At 39.2% G+C, this 19,412-nt stretch overlaps 2 protein-coding genes across 4 annotated transcripts in view; one reads left to right on the forward strand and one right to left on the reverse strand.

Moving 5' to 3' along the window:
* Window positions 1-682: 682 nt before the first annotated feature.
* Window positions 683-19,412, reverse strand: part of Gpatch11 (G-patch domain containing 11) — a 97,717-nt gene continuing 78,987 nt past the window's right edge. For all 3 annotated transcript variants that reach the window (XR_010040751.1, XR_010040754.1, XM_063229781.1), the window contains one exon: window positions 683-1,174. The gene's annotated coding sequence lies outside the window, so the exon portion shown is untranslated. The remainder of the gene's footprint in view (window positions 1,175-19,412) is intronic.
* On the forward strand, window positions 725-19,189 carry Sult6b1 (sulfotransferase family 6B member 1). The gene is made up of 7 exons (XM_003472905.4): window positions 725-920; window positions 2,163-2,275; window positions 5,986-6,075; window positions 9,089-9,215; window positions 12,949-13,043; window positions 16,436-16,592; window positions 18,563-19,189. Exons 1-7 carry the CDS (start codon window positions 725-727, stop codon window positions 18,691-18,693), a joined length of 909 nt encoding a protein of 302 aa, XP_003472953.1. The 3' UTR covers window positions 18,694-19,189.

Below are 19,412 nucleotides of genomic sequence, written 5' to 3' on the forward strand. Positions count from 1 at the left end.
GAAGGCAACTTCCTCCAGGGGAAAGGGAAGATGACTGCTGGTGGACTGCTGTAGACAGTGGGCATCTCACCTAAAGACCTCGCCGGCAGGGGCTGAGCTCAGAGGGCCCCAACACCCCTGCACTGAGATTTCCCCCCATAAAGTAGTTCTGTTCTACGATCCACACAGCTCTACCGTGAAATAGGTCACAAAGATGCTTCCAAGTATAGAAGTGACAGATCTGAGCCTGATCTGAGCCCAGGTTGGTGCCCAGATGAGGATGCTTTTCCACCCTGCTGCAGCACCCTATGAGCCGATGGTTTCCTCGTCAAACTGCACACGATGTGTGTGGAAAGCTGCGACCCAAGAAGACTGAGGTTTGATTTGTGAATGGCTAAGAGGCAATTCAGATACTCAATTCGATTAAACATCGACTTGTTAGCTATCTAATTTCTATTAATCTTCTATTAGGAGATTTGATTCTTTTTTTTATCAAATGGGTTGCCTGAGAGGTAACGCAATCAGCACTGGAGGTCATGTTCCTGATCCCCAGCTCGTTTTGCACCTGTGTTACCTTTCTCCAGAGAATGGCATGTGAAAGGGAATGAGGCGGATGAGCATTAAATGATTATTTCTTTTTCATATGAATGGGAGGAGCTTTTTATTCTAGTTCCTGAAAGACTCCATTAAAAGCAGTCAGTGCACCAGGACAGCCACGGAGCAGAGTCCTCAGCAGGGAGTCAGCATGGCTGTGTCCAAGTTTATTGAGTACATTGATGATGCTTTAGAAAAATCCAGAGAAACCGCCCTTTCCCGCTTATTCTTCACCTATGAGGGAATTCCTTACCCAGTCACCATGTGCACCTCAGAGACTTTCCAAGCGCTGGACACCTTCGAAGCCAGAAGCGATGACATTGTGCTGGCATCCTACCCCAAGTGTGGTAAATAACGCCATTTCCTTTAATACATTTTTCCAATGTATTCGTTTGGGGAGGGTGACAGATAAAATTGGGACAAAGTCCCTTCATTTCTGCATGAAGCTGGCTGAGATCAGTGAGGAGCGCGTCTAAGTGGTTAAGAATGCAGGTGGCAAAACAGACTGCTGGCGGTGCTGGATTAAAGTCGCGGTGTCTGAGAGATGTCTGCGCAGAAAGAATACGGTGCATGGCGGACGGCAAAGGAAATGGAGCTGGGTCTGGAAGGACAAAATACAGAGTCAGGAGTCCAGGGAGCCTGGCAGTCTTAGACATTTTCATCTTGATATTCGAAGACAAAAGCGTGGATTTTTATGTCATTGATATAATGATTTCCATGTAGTAGATTATTTTTCAGTATTAAACATCAATTCCCCAGTTTCTCAAATCATTTTTACAGAGGCTCTTTATCAACAGAAGAGAAGATATCAAGAATCCAAATTATTCTATTTTGTATGATCTACTTTTGATTATTTAACTGTTCCTTAATAAAGCCAGCTTCATTTAACATTTTCTTTCTCTTAACCAACTATATATAGTATATAATATATTAAAAGTGTAACATTTATTGCTATGTTCATATTTAAATAGATATGATCACAATTATTTACCCCTGGACTGGGGGGTAGCTCAGTGTAATCACACTTGCCTACCATACACAAGGCCCTAAGTTGGATCCTTATTTCCTCCAACACAAAAGAAAAAAAGTATGCAGTACCGTAGAAAATATTAAAACATTCATTAATCAAAAATAGTAATATAAGGGTGATATTTAATAAAAAGCTATTTTTAGAGCAGAGCATTGTTAAATAAGGAACATCATCTAGATTCAGAAAGAAGCATTGCCTCTTGTTAAAGGAGGCCTCTGAGAAATAAAGTAACTTGAATTTTAAGATAAACTGGATTTCACACTAATGTTTAAGTAAATGTGAACCGGGAAATGTCGCTCAGTGACAGAGTGCTCGCCGGGCATGCATGAGGCTCTAGGTGTGTTCCCTACCACTACCACAGAAAAGCAAATACTGTCTTGTGAAAATCTTTCTTCCCATAGCTCAGGTTATTTTAAACACAGAATAACTAAGTGCACACATATAGATGGTTGTAGATTTTTCATTATGTGTATGCTAAAGTAACATGCTTTTAACATTCAGACTCTTTAGTGAACTTTCATTTTTCTGGATTTTATGTTAGAGAGCTTTTATTTTCTAGGTTCAAATTGGATTCTTCACATTGTCAGTGAATTAATATTTACTGTTACCAAAAGAAGATACGAATATCCAGAATTCCCAGTACTTGAATGCGGAGACTCAGAAAAGTACGAGGTTAGTACAAACAGCCTTTAAACTTACAACAAATTACCACAGAAAGATTTCTTCCATTTCAGAGATTCTTTAATGTAACGTTCAAAAAGTGTAACACATTGCAATTTAATATATGCTTACCATATCTTTAGTAGTTTTCATATTTTTATCACAAAACCATTCCCAAAAGAAAATTTAAACACTTGCCCAAGATGAAATGCAAGCCAAATTTGAACTCAAACTTTCTGATTTCAGCTCTTTAAAATGACAATTTATAATCATCCGCGTTCCTTTTTTTATAAGTAGAGGGGAAAGAAAGCTAAACAATCTCAGAAAATGAACTGAAAGCAAAAATATAAAAGGCTTTATCTCTCAAGAAAGAGACGTGGGAAGAATGCAAGTAGAAATAAGTCTTGTTTTCCAAAGTTTATTTTTATTAATATGTGTTCGAAGTACAGAATGATTACATTCATCGTGGGGAGCCAATCCATGTACATAACTCATCTTGTTTCCTTTTTATATCTCCATTATGTTTATGTCCCTACCTCAAGTATGACTTTGGTGTATGTGAGGAGTAGATAAGGACCAAATAGGAACGAAGGAATCAAGTCCCTGATGTGTGCGAAAATATTAACAGGTCACCTTTCCTGTTACACACACACACACACACACACACACACACACACACAGGCTGCAGTGGGAAGGAAGGCGGGCTCCATTCAAGGGTGACTTCTCCACAAAACTTACAGAAGTGTTCACACTAGCATTCCCAACAGGCAGACACAACTATGATAAGAAAGAAAGTTACTGTGAAGGAAGGTGCTGGATTGAGACTTAAGACACAGCTTTTGGAAAATGACCGTGACACTGGGCTGATGAAAAATACAAGCATAAAAGTTAGAATCTAGGCGGAAGGAAGTCTGTTTTGGATTGGGCCAAAGTAGCAGAAAAACACATTGGAGGAGGGAGGTATTCAAGGACTTGGGGCAGGGCCGGGGAAGGCAACCACTGAATCCTAGGTCTGCCAGGCAGCAAAGGACCCTGTGAGACAGCAGAAGGACCAGAAGCCACATCAGCATCGTGGGTCCCTCATTGTGAGAGCCGTCTGTGCTAATGTACAGCTAATGGAGGCTGAGTTAGGACAGTCTCACACATGTAGGCAGGATTGGTGGCCAGGATTTTTTTTGGAGACAAGATCTTACCATGTAATGCAGGCTGGACTTAAACTTGCTATGTAGCCTAAGCTGGCTTTAAGCTCACAGCAATCCTCCTGCCTCAGCCTTCCAAGTGCCAGGGTTACAGGCAAGCACCACCACACCCGGAGGTGATCAGGAATTTTACAAAGCCTCTTCTTAGGTGAGAAATTTCCCCTAAGAAGAGTGCAACCAACATTGCCTTTAGAAATGATGCTAACTTGTCCAGCTTCTCAGCCCTCCTTTCAAAACTTCCATCATGGCCTCTGGTCCTCTTACTTGGTATGTATCTTTCCCATGTAATCTTATTGTACAGTACCTGCCTTTGTTATCTATCGTATGATCAAGACAGTTTGGGATGCTGACTTGTAACTTTTCTCATTATCTATGGAATTGTATCTTCAGAACAATCTATTTTCATTTCCAAACAAGTTATCTGAAATGATACTTTGTAACATAAGCCATTTGCCAGTAGGAAACCTCCGGAGATCAGTTTTTATTCCTGAACAAGATTTTGACAAGCCAAGACTCCACTGGCACCCACTCAGTACTCCTGGGAACTCTCTTTTCTTGGGAAACTTGGCCTTACCCTTCCTGCGCTAGCTTGCCTTCCGTCCCATCAACTCAGGCAGTGTGGATGTAAAGCAAAGTATTGTTTCTGTATTCAGACCTTGCAGTCTGCAACTTTGCTTCAGTTATGAAAGGCAAAACTGTACTTCTGGTGAAAGGAATTTCCAGTTTTGGTAAAACTATCTAAATGACTTTCAAAGCCAAGAAACTCTCCTAGAAACACTTAAATCAACTTTAAAATATTGGAAAAGGTGATGAGGCACAGATTTTTAGCTCCCAGGTGCAGTATTTTAGATTTTGAATTGTACAACTTATCAGAAATGTTCATTTTTTTCAGGGATTTTAAAGGCTTGTTTTTGTATTTTAATGGCAATTCTATTATGTCTAGGAGCAAAGATACTTTTCTATGCAATGTGCCTTTCAGTTTTAAATAGCAATACAGTTTACAGAGAACTTTTCTAGAATGCATATACTTTCTCTAAACAAGGTATAATAGTTGGTCTTACATTGTTTACAGCTTGGCTGTATTATACATTTTCAAGAAGATAGTGTTACATATTTAGTTTCATGACGCTTAACTTCTATTTTCCCCCGGATAATTTTTCTAATCTTTTTAGTAACTTTGCAATTTCTCCTGTGTCATATTACTTTTGCCCATGTAGTTTAGTAGAAACAGTACACTATAATGTAATCTGAAAATTACCACCTCTGTGAGTTTGCATAAAGCATTTAAAACCTTAAAGGTTATTTGTAATCTCTAAAATAGGGGTTCTGTTATCTGCCTGGCAGGATCATTGTGAATGAATGTAAAAGTACTTCAAATACTAAAAAGTATAATTTTATATAAATCAGATACTGTTATTACTAATCACCACTTGGACCCATATCATTGATCTAAATTGCTTTTTGTTCTCTAAGTCTCATTTTTTTATCCCTTGCTTGAGTTGAGCTCTCCACTATATTCTAATAATTGGTTATAGATGCTTAAATATCTTTTTATTGCTTGCAATGAATAGATAATTTTATAGCTGTCATTAAGTATTTGTGACCTCTAAAATATGGAGTTGAAAAATTTAAAGCCTTAATACCCCACATAACATATTCTAAAGAGTTGAATTTAAGATAAAACCATTTACCCTGGCAAATTAAAGAGAAAACTTTATTTTTAAAAGTATCAGTAGTGGGGTCTGGGGATTTAGCTCAGCGGTATAAGCGCCTGCCTTGCAAGTGTGCAGTCATGACTTCGATCCCTGGTAGCCATAAAAATGAAAAAGACAAAAAATAAAAAAAGTATCAGTAGCAGGTTGGCTGTATAACTCATTTCAGTAGTAGAGTACTTGCTTAGTATATGGGAGCTTCTGAGTTTGATTTTTGGTACTAAAAAAATTAAAAGTAAAAAAATTGGTAAAAATAAATAACAGAAAAAGAATCATGTCCAAGTCCTCACACTGGCATGAATTTCTCTTGTAAACTATGTCTCAGATATTTAAGTGACAGGAGACTTCAGGGTTCTGCTGAAATATTTCACTGGAGGTTTATCTGGCAAAAAAAAAAAAAAAAAATCCTAGATGCTAAAAACAGATTTGCAGAAACCAGGAACATTTGGCTATTTTTGTTAAAGACTTTAAATACTGATGAGATCCAAATAAGTGGAAGAGTGAACTGCAGATTATGAACTGTCTTGCACAAAATAGATTTAATATAATTATTGGAAAAGAGAAAAAGAAAAACTGGGAGGGACAAAAAGATGTTGATAAATGACAGGCAGAATTCAGCAAGGACATTCGGAGGAGATGTTAGAAAATTGTTTGTTTATGATTCTTTATTCCTCAGCTAGAAAAATAGGAAGGGGAGCGAGATAAGAAGAAATAGTGACAGCAGGACTTGAAGCTCCATTTAGACAGCGTAAGTAGAGCTGATTCACCAGGCACACCCTCTCTGTCTCACCTCATTGTATGTATTTTTAAGAGAATGAAACAGTTTCCATCACCAAGGATTCTGACAACGCATCTCCATTATGACAGATTACCTTGGTCCATCGTTAAGAATAAAGTCAAGGTGAGTGTCCTTTCCTACGGATACTTGAATTCTTAAATTTTGTTTATATATATACTTTTGTATGTCTGTGTGACCCTGGTAGGGATTGAACCCAGCGCCTCGCGATGACAGGCAAACGCTCTACCACTGAGCGAAGTTCCCACGCCTCCAGAGAGAGACTCATTGAGACACGTGATGAGTTTGTTCGTTGTTGCAGAATTTTAATAGTGCAATGCAAGACTCTGTATTTTAATAGTGCAATGCAAGACTCTGTATTTCTTTTGCTGTTTCTTCAGATATACTTGCTGTATGAGCTGTAAAGCACTCAAGTCAAATGTATTTTCAATTAGTGCATAACACTTAGGCATCAAATGGAATGTAGACACCATAGTGTTTTGTAATTATTTTATAACAGATTTCACTGAGATATTTAGAGTGACAAAAGGATACAGCTGAGTAAGATGAGTAAACTTTTTCTTTTGATTCTTTCTGGGAAGCACTCTTTGCCTGAGATCTGAAACTATTTTGTTTCAGTGTTTCACTTAAAATAAAATGTATGCCGTGCATACAGAACTGGCTGGGCTCTGGCTGTTCTTATCATTTGTTTAAAACTCTTGTTTCACTAGTTGATGTTAATGTATCTCCTAAAATTATTAGTTTTTACCCAGGCATTTTTGTTTTCTGTCCCCTTCTTTCGTGCCTCATTCCCTATGTCTTGGTGCCTATTTTCTAAGAAGAAACGGACCAGAATGAATTAAAATCAAGGCTTAAACTCTCAAATATCACAATGAAGAATTCAGAGAATAATAATGACATAGCAAATAAAGAAAACGAGGAAAATGGATGTGTTAACTCTCAATGCTACAAGGAAGGAATAAAGGACAAGAAAAGGGAGAGTTAAAAGGGAAACATTGGGGGCTGGGGATTTAGCTCAGCAGCATAAGCACCTGCCTTGCAAGCAAACAGTCCTGAGTTCGATCCCCGGTACCGATAATAAGGAAAAAGACCAAAAAAGGGGGGGGGGCATTAGGGAAGTAGAGATTTAGAAAGAGCAGTCTTGTGGCTGTGGTACAAGAATTCTGGGAGCTTAGAAGTGGAAAAGCTTAAACAGTCACTCTGATGCCCATGAAGGTGTTTGAATTCCACTAAGTGGCTGTCTGATTCTAGACTGAGCACCTCCAGTTATAAAGAGACTCCTTTATTTTCTAAAGTAGCTTTGGACAGTTCTGTGAAAAGTTTTCCTTATGTGAAGAATCTAAAACCTCAGAAATAACCCTTTAACATATAATTTTCCCTTATTAATGCAGTTAGCATAATCACAATTCTAAATTGCTCTGAATGATTCTATAAGAAACTGAGCAGAAGTAATTCATGAAGCATTTTAGTTTGGAGCATGCAGGCTTGTAAGGAGTGCCACTTCCTCAGGAGCATCAGGGCAAAGAAGGAGTCACAGGACGGTGAGAGGCAGATGCTGGAGATTTGTTGACACATGAGCCATTTGGCCCTCACATTTCAAGTTTATATCTGTGAAACTGTAAATTAAATACAGCTTCAAATGTACCATACTTGGAGGAAGGGCTAAAGTTAAGACCCAAGCCCGTTTTAACAATATTAAATTTGATTCTGTTAGTTTTCATTCATTTCGTTAGAGCACAAGTGTTTTGAGGTCTAAATCCCCTCTTCATTTCATATTTACGAATTTGGTAAAAAAAAAAAATTTAAAAATCTGTAATCCTAGCATTCAGAAGGCTAAGGCGGGATCGTTACAAGCTGGAGACCAGTCTGGGCTACAAAGTGAGCCCAAGAGCTGCCTAAACTGCATAGTGAGACCCTGTCTCAAAAAGACAAAAAAAAAAAAGTATTGCTTTGTATCTTTCTTTCAATCCCTCATGAAGTTAACTAAGAAAGGTTTACATTTATTATCATTATTATTATTACTATTATTATTATTTTGGTATGAGGGTCAGACTCACAACCTCACGCTTGCCAGGCAGGCGCTTGTGTCGCTGAGCTAAAGCCCCGGCTACATTAATTATTTACTCTTTGTATTTGAGTACGCAGTCAGTTTGATACGAGTCATTGCACCTGCTTCCTCCTTTTCTCACAGAAGAAATCAAACGCTCCTCAAGCTACTGATCTGGAAACCACTTCCCAAGAAACCCTGATCTAGCCCGCGGGAGTTCTCAGAGCCCCTGCTGCCCCCTGCTGGTCACTGCGTCCTCCTCTGTGCGGCCTCTGCAGAACCACAAACCGGGATTTCGCAAAATCTGTCTTCCTCTTTCTGAAAGTGAAAGGAGCTCTTCCTGTTTCCAGCCATCTGACCCCTTCCGTGTTATTTCAGAGTGCTCTGAGGTCACTAACGTGCTCCATTATGTGTCCTCCATGTCCTCAGTTTGATTAGAAAGCAGCAGAGCAGAAGACCGTGTGCGCTCCCCAGCCTTTCCGTGCTCCTGGGTTCCAGTTTGCCCTTTACAGTGCTTATGTCCTACTCTTCGTAGGGGTTCTGATTCGTTTATGTCACCCACCAGTATCGTCTTGGCATCTTCTCTCACCAACTCTAAACCTTATTTCCTTGATCCTTAAAATTATTGTGTAATTTGCCTGTTTGTTACTGTAAATTGAACTCAGGACCTGGTGCTTGCCAGGCAGGCGCTGTGCCGCTGAGCTGCACCCTAGGCTGTAATTTTTGTTGCATTTGTGGCTTTAGCCTTTCAGATTGTGTGCTTATGAGTATCCCAGAAAGTTGCTGTTTTTCTGTTATATATGTTTTCATATATATATATATATATATATATATCCTATATATGCCTTTCTTCTGTCTAAATTCATGACTAGCAAAAGTCCTCAGCTGTAGCATCCAACTTCTTTTCCTTCTTTCTTCCTCCATTCTCCCTAGATTTCATCTTTTACTTCTGTGTCACTGTTAGCGCAGTTATATAATGCACAAGTGGATACAATGACATTGCTCACCCTTTTACTTTGCAGAATTTCAAAACAAAGACATAAATAAATTAACTTAGTTTTTGCTCTACAGATATTGGTGATATTTCGAAACCCCAAAGATACGGCCGTATCTTTTTTTCATTTCCACAATGATGTCCCTGATATTCCAAGCTATGCTTCCTGGGATGAGTTCTTCAAGCACTTCATGAAAGGACAAGGTATGGCTGCAGTAAAAAAATTCTTATTTCAGTAGATAACTTCCCAAATATGGTACTTTGGGGTACAGAAAGAAATAAGATTTAGGAACCAAAAATTACATTAAATGGAGTTTTATGGCACCAATAGTTCTGAGCATCAAATAATTACAATGCATTTTAAAATAATCTGAACAATATATAAGTTGACAATGAATATTGTGTGGCTACAAAACAAATGCGAGACAAAAAAGTCTTTTAACAGAGTTATAGGGAAAGGCATTTAGAGTTTTTTCCCTTAGGTTATTGTATGACACAATGATAGAAACCAAAAAAGTTTTTTAAAAAATCTGACTCTGACCCACTATACTTTTTTTTTGTCTTTTTATCCGTACCGGGGATTGAACTCATGACTGCCTGCTTGCAAGGCAGGCGCTTATGCCGCTGAGCTAAATCCCCAGCCCCCTGAACCACTATATTTAAAAAACTATTTGTTTGCCAAAAAAGAAACGTTTTTGTTAATTCATGTTGATGTTTTACCTCCGGTAATTGAGAACTACAATTTTGTGTCTACTGATTCATTCTGTACTAAATTGTTAGGTGTATAATTTCACTGAAATTTCATAGCAAACTAAGTAAATCCCCTATTTACAGATGAGGAAACTAGTCACAAAAGTTAAATCAACTGAAGTTGTTCCATTGCTCATAAGTAATTCTGAGCACGGTGACCAGACAGCGATGAATAGCCCGATGAATTAGTGGTGGCCTGGAGTCATTATAGTGGACAGATGGCGGGACTGAGGACAGGTAACCCTAGAGGGGAAGCTGTTGGCAGTTTACCGTAAGAGAACCACCTCGTGCTGATTTTTTTATGATCTGTGTTTGTGTGTGCACAAGATGCTCTCACTGTGTGTATGGTGAAGTGACTACCACACTTCCATGTTAACATCTATCCTTCCGCATATGCAGAGAAAAAACTGAAAATCTCCTCTTCTAGCAAATTTTAAGTATATCATACTACTAACCACAGTCTCGATGTTGTACCTAAGATTTGTGAACTTACTCATAACTGAATAATTCAAAACTCCTTTAATCTACCCATTTCTTCCCCTTCGCCTCTCCTGGAAAGCATCACTCCACTCTACGGATTCAAAGTCATTTTTGGCTCTACAAGTCTACAAGTGAGAGTGTGCAGTGTTTTCTCGATCTGGCTCCTTTCATTTAGCATAATGTCCTCCTCGTTCATTCATGTCAGCACAAAGAGCAGGGAATCCTTCTTTCTGAAGATGGGGCAGTACCTCACTGCACAGATAAACGCTGCAGTTTGAAAGGAGCACATTGAAAGGTGATGGACATAAAGTTCACGCCATTCTACATGCATGGACAGTAGATAAAGTATCGGCACCCAAGCAAAAATTAAATATGGGGCTTGAAAAAAGAAAAGTTGGGGCTGGGGATTTAGCTCAGTGGCGTAAGCACCTGCCTTGCAAGCAGGCAGTCGTGACTTAGATCCCTGGTACCGATAAAAAGGAAAAAGACAAAAAATTAAAGAAAAAAGAAAAGCCCTAGGTCTTGCTGTGTAACTATGAAGCATCGTTATAAGTATGTTGGCTCATCCCCTCATCCTTTGCTAAGACTTTCCAGAGGCAGTTAAGGCAAAGCTAAAATGCTGCTCCATTAATAACACAAGACATTAGATGACAAGAAAATTATCAGTGGGACAATTTACATTGGGAAATACATTCTTTCAGCCTAATTAATTGATTGGCAATGGTAAGATGCAGCAATGATACCACATTGCAGGCACTCGGATAAATCCTGGTATTTAATTTTATTTCTTACAAGAACCCTATGAAGATAATACTGTTATTATTCTCGTTTCATAAGGAAGGAAATAAAGTCATAGAAAGGTCACATAGGGGACGGGGATTTAGCTCAGCAGCACAGGCACAAGCACCTGCCCGGCAAGTGTGAGGTCATGAGTTCAATTCCCAGTACAAAAAAAAAAAAAAGTCACATAGGCATTAAGAAGTGGAGCTAAAACTGAACACATGCTGGGCTTGAACTTGGAATCCTCCTAGCCAACCTTCCAGAGTGCTGAGACTGCGCACATGGTGTCACTACACTGACTATAACTGCAACTTGCAGCAACCAGAAACGCCGAAATGACACCAGGATTTGGAGGTAGATTTATTTACATAGATGGGCACTGATTGGGCTCATTCCAAGACTATCAGGTCTGCACCTCTGGCGGTCTAAGGCTTATACTGAATAAGCAAGCAAGAAGCACAGAAGCAGAATGGCTACTCAATTAGGGATTGGTTTATACAGTGTGCATCATAGTGACCAGCTATGCCTCACAGTGACCAGCTGTTTCTAAAAGACAGAAGCCACTAGAACTGGAACAGGAACCATTATCTAGGTAACTAAGAAACTATACTGGAGGAATGTGTTTATTGTTACATGATGATCCTATTTTACAGATGAGAATAGTAAGGTAAAAAGTTGAAGGAGTTATTCCAAATCACACAACTCATAAACAACACAGTTAATCAATGTCTAGATCTGCAGTGCCCAATGTGTTAACCTAGCTATACATGGCAACTGAGCTTGTGAACTGTAACTAGTGTAATTTAGGAACTAAATCTTCAATTTTAGTTAATTTTAATTGATTGAAATTTAAATAAAAATGGGTACTCAATTCAGTTATTGAAAAGAATTTGGTTACATTTTTACTAATTTGGATATGGGTCTATGTTTTTGCAAATGTAAGTTTTATGAAATCTAAACATATACCAAGTACTACTAGTAGTAACATAAGATTACTATGTTTTACTAATAATCTTATGTTGATTATATGTTGGAATGATAATATTTTTGGACACATTAGGTTTTAAAAGTAAAGGTTTTTTGTTTTGTTTTGTTTTTTTGAGGCAAGGTCTGTCTCTTTAACTCTTTAACTCAGTACTGCCTTCCTGCAGTACTCCTGTCTCAGCCTCCCAAAGGCTGGGATTACAGGGGTGCACTGCCACGCCCAGCAGATAAAGTAAAACGTTAAAAACAATTTTACCTGTTTCTTTTGCTCTGTATGGGCTTGTGTTATATTTCTTTCAGACAATGCTGATGTAGATAATGTCTTCTTTGTCCTTTCTTTCTGGTATTATTTTTGTCAGTTTTTGTGTATCATTGCTGATTATTCCCTTGTTTTCGTGAATGTCTTATAGAATTTTGGGGTTTTTGTTTGTTTTTTGAGACTAGGTCTTGCTGGGTAGTTCAGGCCAGCCATAAACTCACTATGTAGTTCAGGCTGGGCTTGAACTCACAGCCGTCCTTCTGAGTCAGCCTCCAAAGTTCTGGAATTACAGGCCTGTACTACCACACCCAGATGTCTTGTTTTTCTCCAATAACTTTCACAATTTGTTTACTTGTATTATGTATGGAAGCCATTCAAGAAGATAACAAAACAGAAATTGAGCAATGGAACTGGTATATGTCGCTTCTTTTTTTGTTGTTGTTGCTTTTTATCGGTACCAGGGATTGAACTCACATCTGCCTGCTTGCAAGGCAGGCACTTATGCCACTGAGCTAAATCCCCAGCCCCCGTGTTGCTTCTTTTGATACAGGGATTTGTAATAATTTATAGACATCATGTCAAGTGTATACGTATATGTACAGCTTATACTTTATAGCATAAAATAACTATCATTTTTTTCTTCAGTTATATAAAATCCTTATGAAGTTTCTGCTCTGTTTTTAGTTTCTTGGGGAAGCTATTTTGATTTTGCAATTAACTGGAGCGAACACCTTGATGATGAAAATGTCAAGCTCATATTATATGAAGACCTGAAAGAGGTGAGACTGTGATGATTAAGATTCTAGAGAAAGATTTGTTATAAGCTACTACATAGTACTTGGTTTGGCAGCACATATACTGAACTACTACGTAAAATATTACTCACAATGTCTGGTTTTATGAAAAAATATGGTATTCAGCTTAAAAACATTCCAGATTTGCAATGTATTGGAAAAATCCAACCACACGCACATACTTAGCTTGTTTATTTAACAGAAGTAAAATAAAGCTTAATAACTTAATGGCAACTGTTATATTTTTCCTCTATGATGGATAGTCCAAATTTCTCCAATGATAATGGGAAAAATAAGTAAGTTTTAGCTGATTTACTTGAACATGCATTTGGTTGTGAAGTGCTTTTTTCCAGTTAATTTTCTTTTTAAAAATTGTTTATTTGGTGGCTGGGGATTTAACTCAGCGGCATAAGCGCCTGCCTTGCAAGCAGGCAGTCGTGAGTTCGATCCCCAGTACAGATAAAAAGGAAAAAGACAAAGAAAAAAGAAAGAAAAGAAAAATTGTTTATTCACTCAACAAAGATTGAGTTGGGAGACTCCTCAGCATTGTCTCAGGCCCAGGTAATAAATCTATGAACAAATCAGACAATGTTCACTGTCCTGGACAAGCTTCCTTTTTAGCTGGAGAAACCAGGGAACCAGAATAGTAAATAACAGATGCAACCAAGTGTAAAATGTGAGAAGAAAGAAGCAGCATGGCTGTTTAAATGAAAGCTGGAAATTCCAGGGGTGGGGAATTGGAATATTGGAGAAATCCCAGTAGAAAACAGGATGGTATGAGACGTTCCCATGAGGGGAATGGGATTTAAGCAACAGTTTGTAAAAGGTGAGAGTGAGCCAAATTGGTAACTGGAGGGAGGCAGTCTGGGTGGGGGAAGCTGATGGGTGTGAGGGGCTTGGGGTGGGTGCCGCTGGGGTAACTGAGGTACAGCAAAGGAGCAGCCGTGCCTGGGCCAGTAGGAGGGAGCCAAGCCAGCGCTGCCAATGAGGGCAGAACATTAGGAGCATTAGGATTGGTGTGGCGGACCAGGGACATGACTCTGGCTTTCACTTCAGGTGATGGGCGAAGGCTCAGTAGTGTCTCAGCATAAGCTGACGGGAGGTGATGTGTTTTTAACGGAATCATGTAGCTGGCGTTGGAGAGTGCGTTAGGGCAGCAGTGTCTCAGGGAAACCTGTGAAGAGACTGCTGCGTTAGTCCATGTCAGGGAAAATGATGATGCAGATAAGAAGTGGCTGAATGCTGGATACATTTTGAAGGAAGAGGAGCCAATGTGGTTTGCTGCCACATTGGAGAGGAGGGCAGGAACAAACAGAGGAGTCCAACGAGATTTCAGTATTATTCAGGTCACTAGAATTCCTGGTTGCCATCAATAAAGTAGGGCTGATGCTATGCGAAGCAGGACTGTGGGAGAAGTCGGCGGTTTGGACACAGTATTGAAGCTGTTTATTTGTCATCCATATAAAAAGGTCAAGTAGGCAACTGAGTAAATCATGAACCACTCAATGCAGAGCATTACGGACTATAGATAAAATCTGGGAATCATGGGCACACAGATGCATTTAAATCCATCAGGTACATACCCAGGCACACAGATAGAGAGGAAGACCAAGAATTGAGCCCTGGAACTCTCCAAAATGGAGTATGGGAAAATGAGAGACTCAGCAGACGAGACAGAAGGTGCAGCTAGTGAGGTATAAAGAAGTCAAAGTCCTAGATCCCCACCGGGGAAAAAAAGCATGTTAGAACAGACTGTGTCAGAAGCTTCCTGGGCTGAGTTAAAACTGACTTCCTATGACACTCTTTTAGAAAGTAAGTACAACTGAATCATTCTTTCTGCTTAAAGAATGCATTTATACAACATAAAAGAACATTCTAGTTTAGGTTTTTTTTTTCTCTAGAAAAATCCTTCTAAAATTTATGCTCCATAGAAAACTAGTTTTGCCCCAGATGTTAATAATTCTTCCTCAGAGATTAGAAGAAGGTTGTGTATACAAATAGATTTAGGCAGCATGGCATTATATAGCCAGACCCTCTGGACAGTCACATTCTGTACTGGTATTCTAAAAGCTCTTGGGCTCAGGATTTAGCTCAGCAGTTCAAGCACTTGCTTAATAAGCACAAGGTTATGGATTCGATCCCCAGCACCAAAAAAAAAAAAAAAAAAAGTAAATAAAGACTCTTGAGAAGGGCTGCAAAAACTCATCTTAACCTTTGTGTCATCTGAAGAATTATAAATTTATTTGATCTCAACTTTCTCTCCTGATTCTCCCACATGAAACATTTGTAACTATTTTAAAACATGTTAGTGTTGGGACTGGGGATTTAGGGCAGCGGCATCAGCACCTGCCTTGCAAGCAGGCAGTTGTGAGTTCGATCCCTGGTACCGATTAAAAAAAAAGAAAAAGACTTAGTGTTGCGCAGAAAACAGTTTAAGGAAATGTTCTAGAATATTTATGAATCTACATTAGTCAGGCACAATGTTGAGTGGTTCGTGATTTACAAAGGCAGTTAGACAAAATAATTTTCAAGATTCATTCATTTTGATGATTCTAAAAATTATACTCTTGGTAGAATTAAGCATTAACTAAATTGGGTTCTGGAGAAAAGAGAATTCAAATGAACACATTAATTTTTCTGCTTCTCTAGGCTAGTGTTTTTCAATACAATAAATATTCTAGATAAAAAAATTTGACCTGCTAACTGATGCTGTGTTGTGACTTGTATCTAGATAGTTCCCCCAAAGCCACGTGCACTCAAAAGCACAGCTTTTCAAAGGTAACTGGATCCAGGGTATGTGATACTGGGATTAAAGGTGTGTGATAACTAAATGGGTTTAGTATAGTTCAGGTTGTGGGTCATGGAAGCCCCACCCTGGTTGTGGGAGGTACAAGCAATAGGTTTACAGCCTGGAGGGGGAAGAGAAGGGGAAGGAGAGAAAGAAGGCTGCTGCTGCTCCTTGCCGCTTCCCTGCCTGCTGCCTGCTTTGCCATGAACCCTTTCTCCACCGCCATGCCACCCTGCCTTGGGACCACCTGACTATGGACTGAAGCTTTTAGAAACTGTGAACCTTTCCTCCTTTAACTTGTGAGTGTGGGAATAATGTCTCAGCAATGAAAAAAGTAAGACATGTTACTCTCATTATTTTTATTTTATTCTAAATAAAAGTCATAAATTGAAACAACAAAATACAATTAGTAGAGAACACCTTCTAGTGATACCTAATAGAGTTATGAAGTATCAAAGTAAGACTGACGAGAGATACACAGGTGAACCAGAGTGTTAGGGTGAATAAATCCACTCTGATTTAAGAGCCTGTCTTTGTTCCAGCATATTCTCATGGAAAGACGTTTATCTTTCAAATTTTTTGCTTTCAGAATCTGGCCACTGGCATAAAACAAATAGCTGAATTCTTTAAATTCTCTCTAACTGGGGAGCAGATTCAAACTATCTCTGCCGGGAGCACCTTCCAAGCAATGCGAGAAAAGTCTCAGGAGACCCATGGCGCTGTTGGTCCCTTCCTGTTTCGCAAAGGTGAACTTGCTCAAGCTTCTGGGATATTGTATCAGTTAGGAAATGAGTTTGCACATAATGGTATTTTGCTCCTTCTTAATAAGAAGGCTGGACCTGAACAGCCCAGAGCTGTAACTGCAGCTCTACACCATTTTCCTGTTCCTTCTATCTAAGTTCTATTTGCCATCTTGTTACCTCTTAGCAGCTGGAGCCACACTACAGCCTTCACAGCTAAGCAGGCAAAGGGAGAGGATCAAGGATATTAGCTAAATGAGTGAAATGGGGGAAAGCTTTCCTGGAGGCCCTGTTCAGTAGCTTCCAGCATTTTGTCAGCGGTAGTTAGAAACGTGATTTTATTTTTAAGTTGGATGCAGTATTACCAAATTAAATTCGGGATTTTAATATGGAAGAGGTTGAAAATAGATGCTGGGTAGGCAATTAGACATCTCTGAGTCATGGTTTTACAAAATGTCATTCTTTTCAGCTCTTGTGAGAATACACAATCAGAAAGCTTAAGAATTGCCCATTCATATTTTTATTTTTAATGAAAATATACTCTAACAAGATTTGAAGGCAGTACATATAACAAAGACAACAGTTAACAGTGGGTATCATGTATTAAACACATTGTTGGCCTTAAACCTTGCCACAAAAGGGATACAAAAACTTTAATTTTCCCAAATGTGGGAAAGGCTCCAAGGTTTGGAGACATTGCTTTTCTGTTGTCACAGAGCTAATAAACAAGAGTTTTCTAGCGTTTCATAAAGTTTAGTAAGGGTAGAGATGGTAGGAAACTGGAGAGTGAGAAAGGCAGAACTGTAAGACTTAGTGGAGTATGAGAGGACGAGAACGTGAGAGAGGAGGAGGAAACTACTGGCTTTAGCAAAATAGCTTCAGCAAAGACCCAATAAGAGAATGAAGAAAAAAAAAGAGAGCAAAACGTAAGAAAAAGACAAGAAGAAAGAAAAAGCAGTTGGAAGGGGAATAGAGCAAAGGAGAGAAAAGAAACTAAAGGAGAAAAAAAGTCAAAAGGAGGAAATTCCTCAAACCCCAAAAATACTAACGAAGGAAAGAAAATAATAATTTCTAAAAATTAAAGTAATAGCTTCTTCCCAGCATTCGTAGTCTTGGAGTCTAGGCAGTCACTACTTTTCCCTCCCAGCTTCAGGGCATGTGGGTTTTTGAGGTTCCCGTCCTGCACCCCCGGCCCCTGCATCCCTTCTCCCCAGACTGCGGTCCCGCCTAAGCCAAGGCTGCCCCTGCCCACACTGCTAGATGGGAAACTCAGTCAACTCCCGGTCTTGGTTGGGTGTAGGCCTCGGGATGCGAGTTCAAGCTGACTTTTGCACTTAATGGCAACACTCACGGAGTCTGGTTTTCCCTTCTGAGAGGACGGCCATGTCCCCAGCCTGAGCTTACATTTGGGGGGTGGGTTCTAATTCTGAGCCTGGCTCACTCCCTGTCTGCAGCGATTTCCTGTGATCAGCTCTCCTGAGGTTGAGGGTACAGAGTGGTCAGCCAGGTGCATACTTTGTCTCTGAGTTTGCTGGCTTTCTGGGCCTACACATTACCCTCCCTTGGTCAGGTATGCTGGTCTTTCCACTCCTCTGCTGCCTCATGCTGAGGGGAAACAAAATGCAGAGCTGGCTTGCAGTTGGTGGGTGGCTGTGGCCGTGTCGGGAGGCACTAAGTGTGTCACATGGGCCTGTTTGCTCACGTTAGGCGGGACAATTTTTTGTGTGTCAATTCTTATATTTCAAAGTGAAATATTGGGCCGGGGGTTTAGCTCAGCGGGATAAGCGCCTGCCTAGCGAGCGGGCGATTGTGAGTTCGATCCCCGGTACAAAAAAAAAAAAAAAAAAAAAAAAGCCTCAAAAATATCAAAGTGAAATACAGCACCAAAAAAAAAAAGTAAAATTGGGAGGGTGGGTGGTAAAATCAAGAAGAAACACCGTAACACAGTCTGGCTGCAATGTATTTTATTGTTGTAGGTGAAGTTGGGGATTGGAAAAACCTGTTCAGTGAAGCTCAGAACCAGGAAATGGATGCAAAATTCAAAGAATGCTTAAGTGGCACTTCCTTAAGGGCAAAACTGAAGCATGACTCGTATTGCCAGAACTGACTCAAGCTAAGTTGACAGGCCTGGGTATTTTCTGTTCTTTAATAACAACGAACTTAAATAATTAAATAAGAATTCAAACAATCAAACAGTGGTAATTATATGACACTTAACTCTGAATAATATAAATTTAAGAATGATAACATCTTAACTTTTTGAGTACTAATTTAAGTTTATCCACTTTTGAAAGGAAAAGTATTTATCTTTCCAAGAAACCATTATTAATGTGTTGCATGTGGACTTCTTTCACACTGTGTGAATTATCACAAAACTGTAACGAGATACTATCAGAAATATACCTGCATCTGTGTCTGAGAATAGATGAAATAGTTCCCAAATGATATACAAATTTTTTGTTCTTCCCTTGGAAAAATGTTCCTTTTTTCTCACTATACATCAAAGTACTTATAGTGGCTCTGTCAAACTTACTGTTGGGTAAAGTTTAATTCTGATGGTGTATTGACATAAGACTAATAAATCCTATTGTAATTTGGTAGAAGAAAAATGCATGACTCATTTACTGTGTATGAGACTTGGTAGTGGGCCCTAAAACAGCTTCGTTCTCAAGAGGTTGGCTATTTCTACCTAATACAATCCTTAATTCAAAGATAGAGATTAAGATTTTTCTGCCCCAGAGCCCCAAGTAGTTACACAGAACTAACACAAAATGGAAAGAAAATTCCAAAAAGAATGTCCTTCAGTGGTACTTACCAACGCCTTAA

This window comes from Cavia porcellus, unplaced genomic scaffold (genome assembly GCF_034190915.1).
Source record: "Cavia porcellus strain 051 isolate PalLab524CR breed Dunkin Hartley unplaced genomic scaffold, mCavPor4.1 scaffold_1, whole genome shotgun sequence".
NCBI classification, from domain to species: Eukaryota; Metazoa; Chordata; class Mammalia; order Rodentia; family Caviidae; genus Cavia; species Cavia porcellus.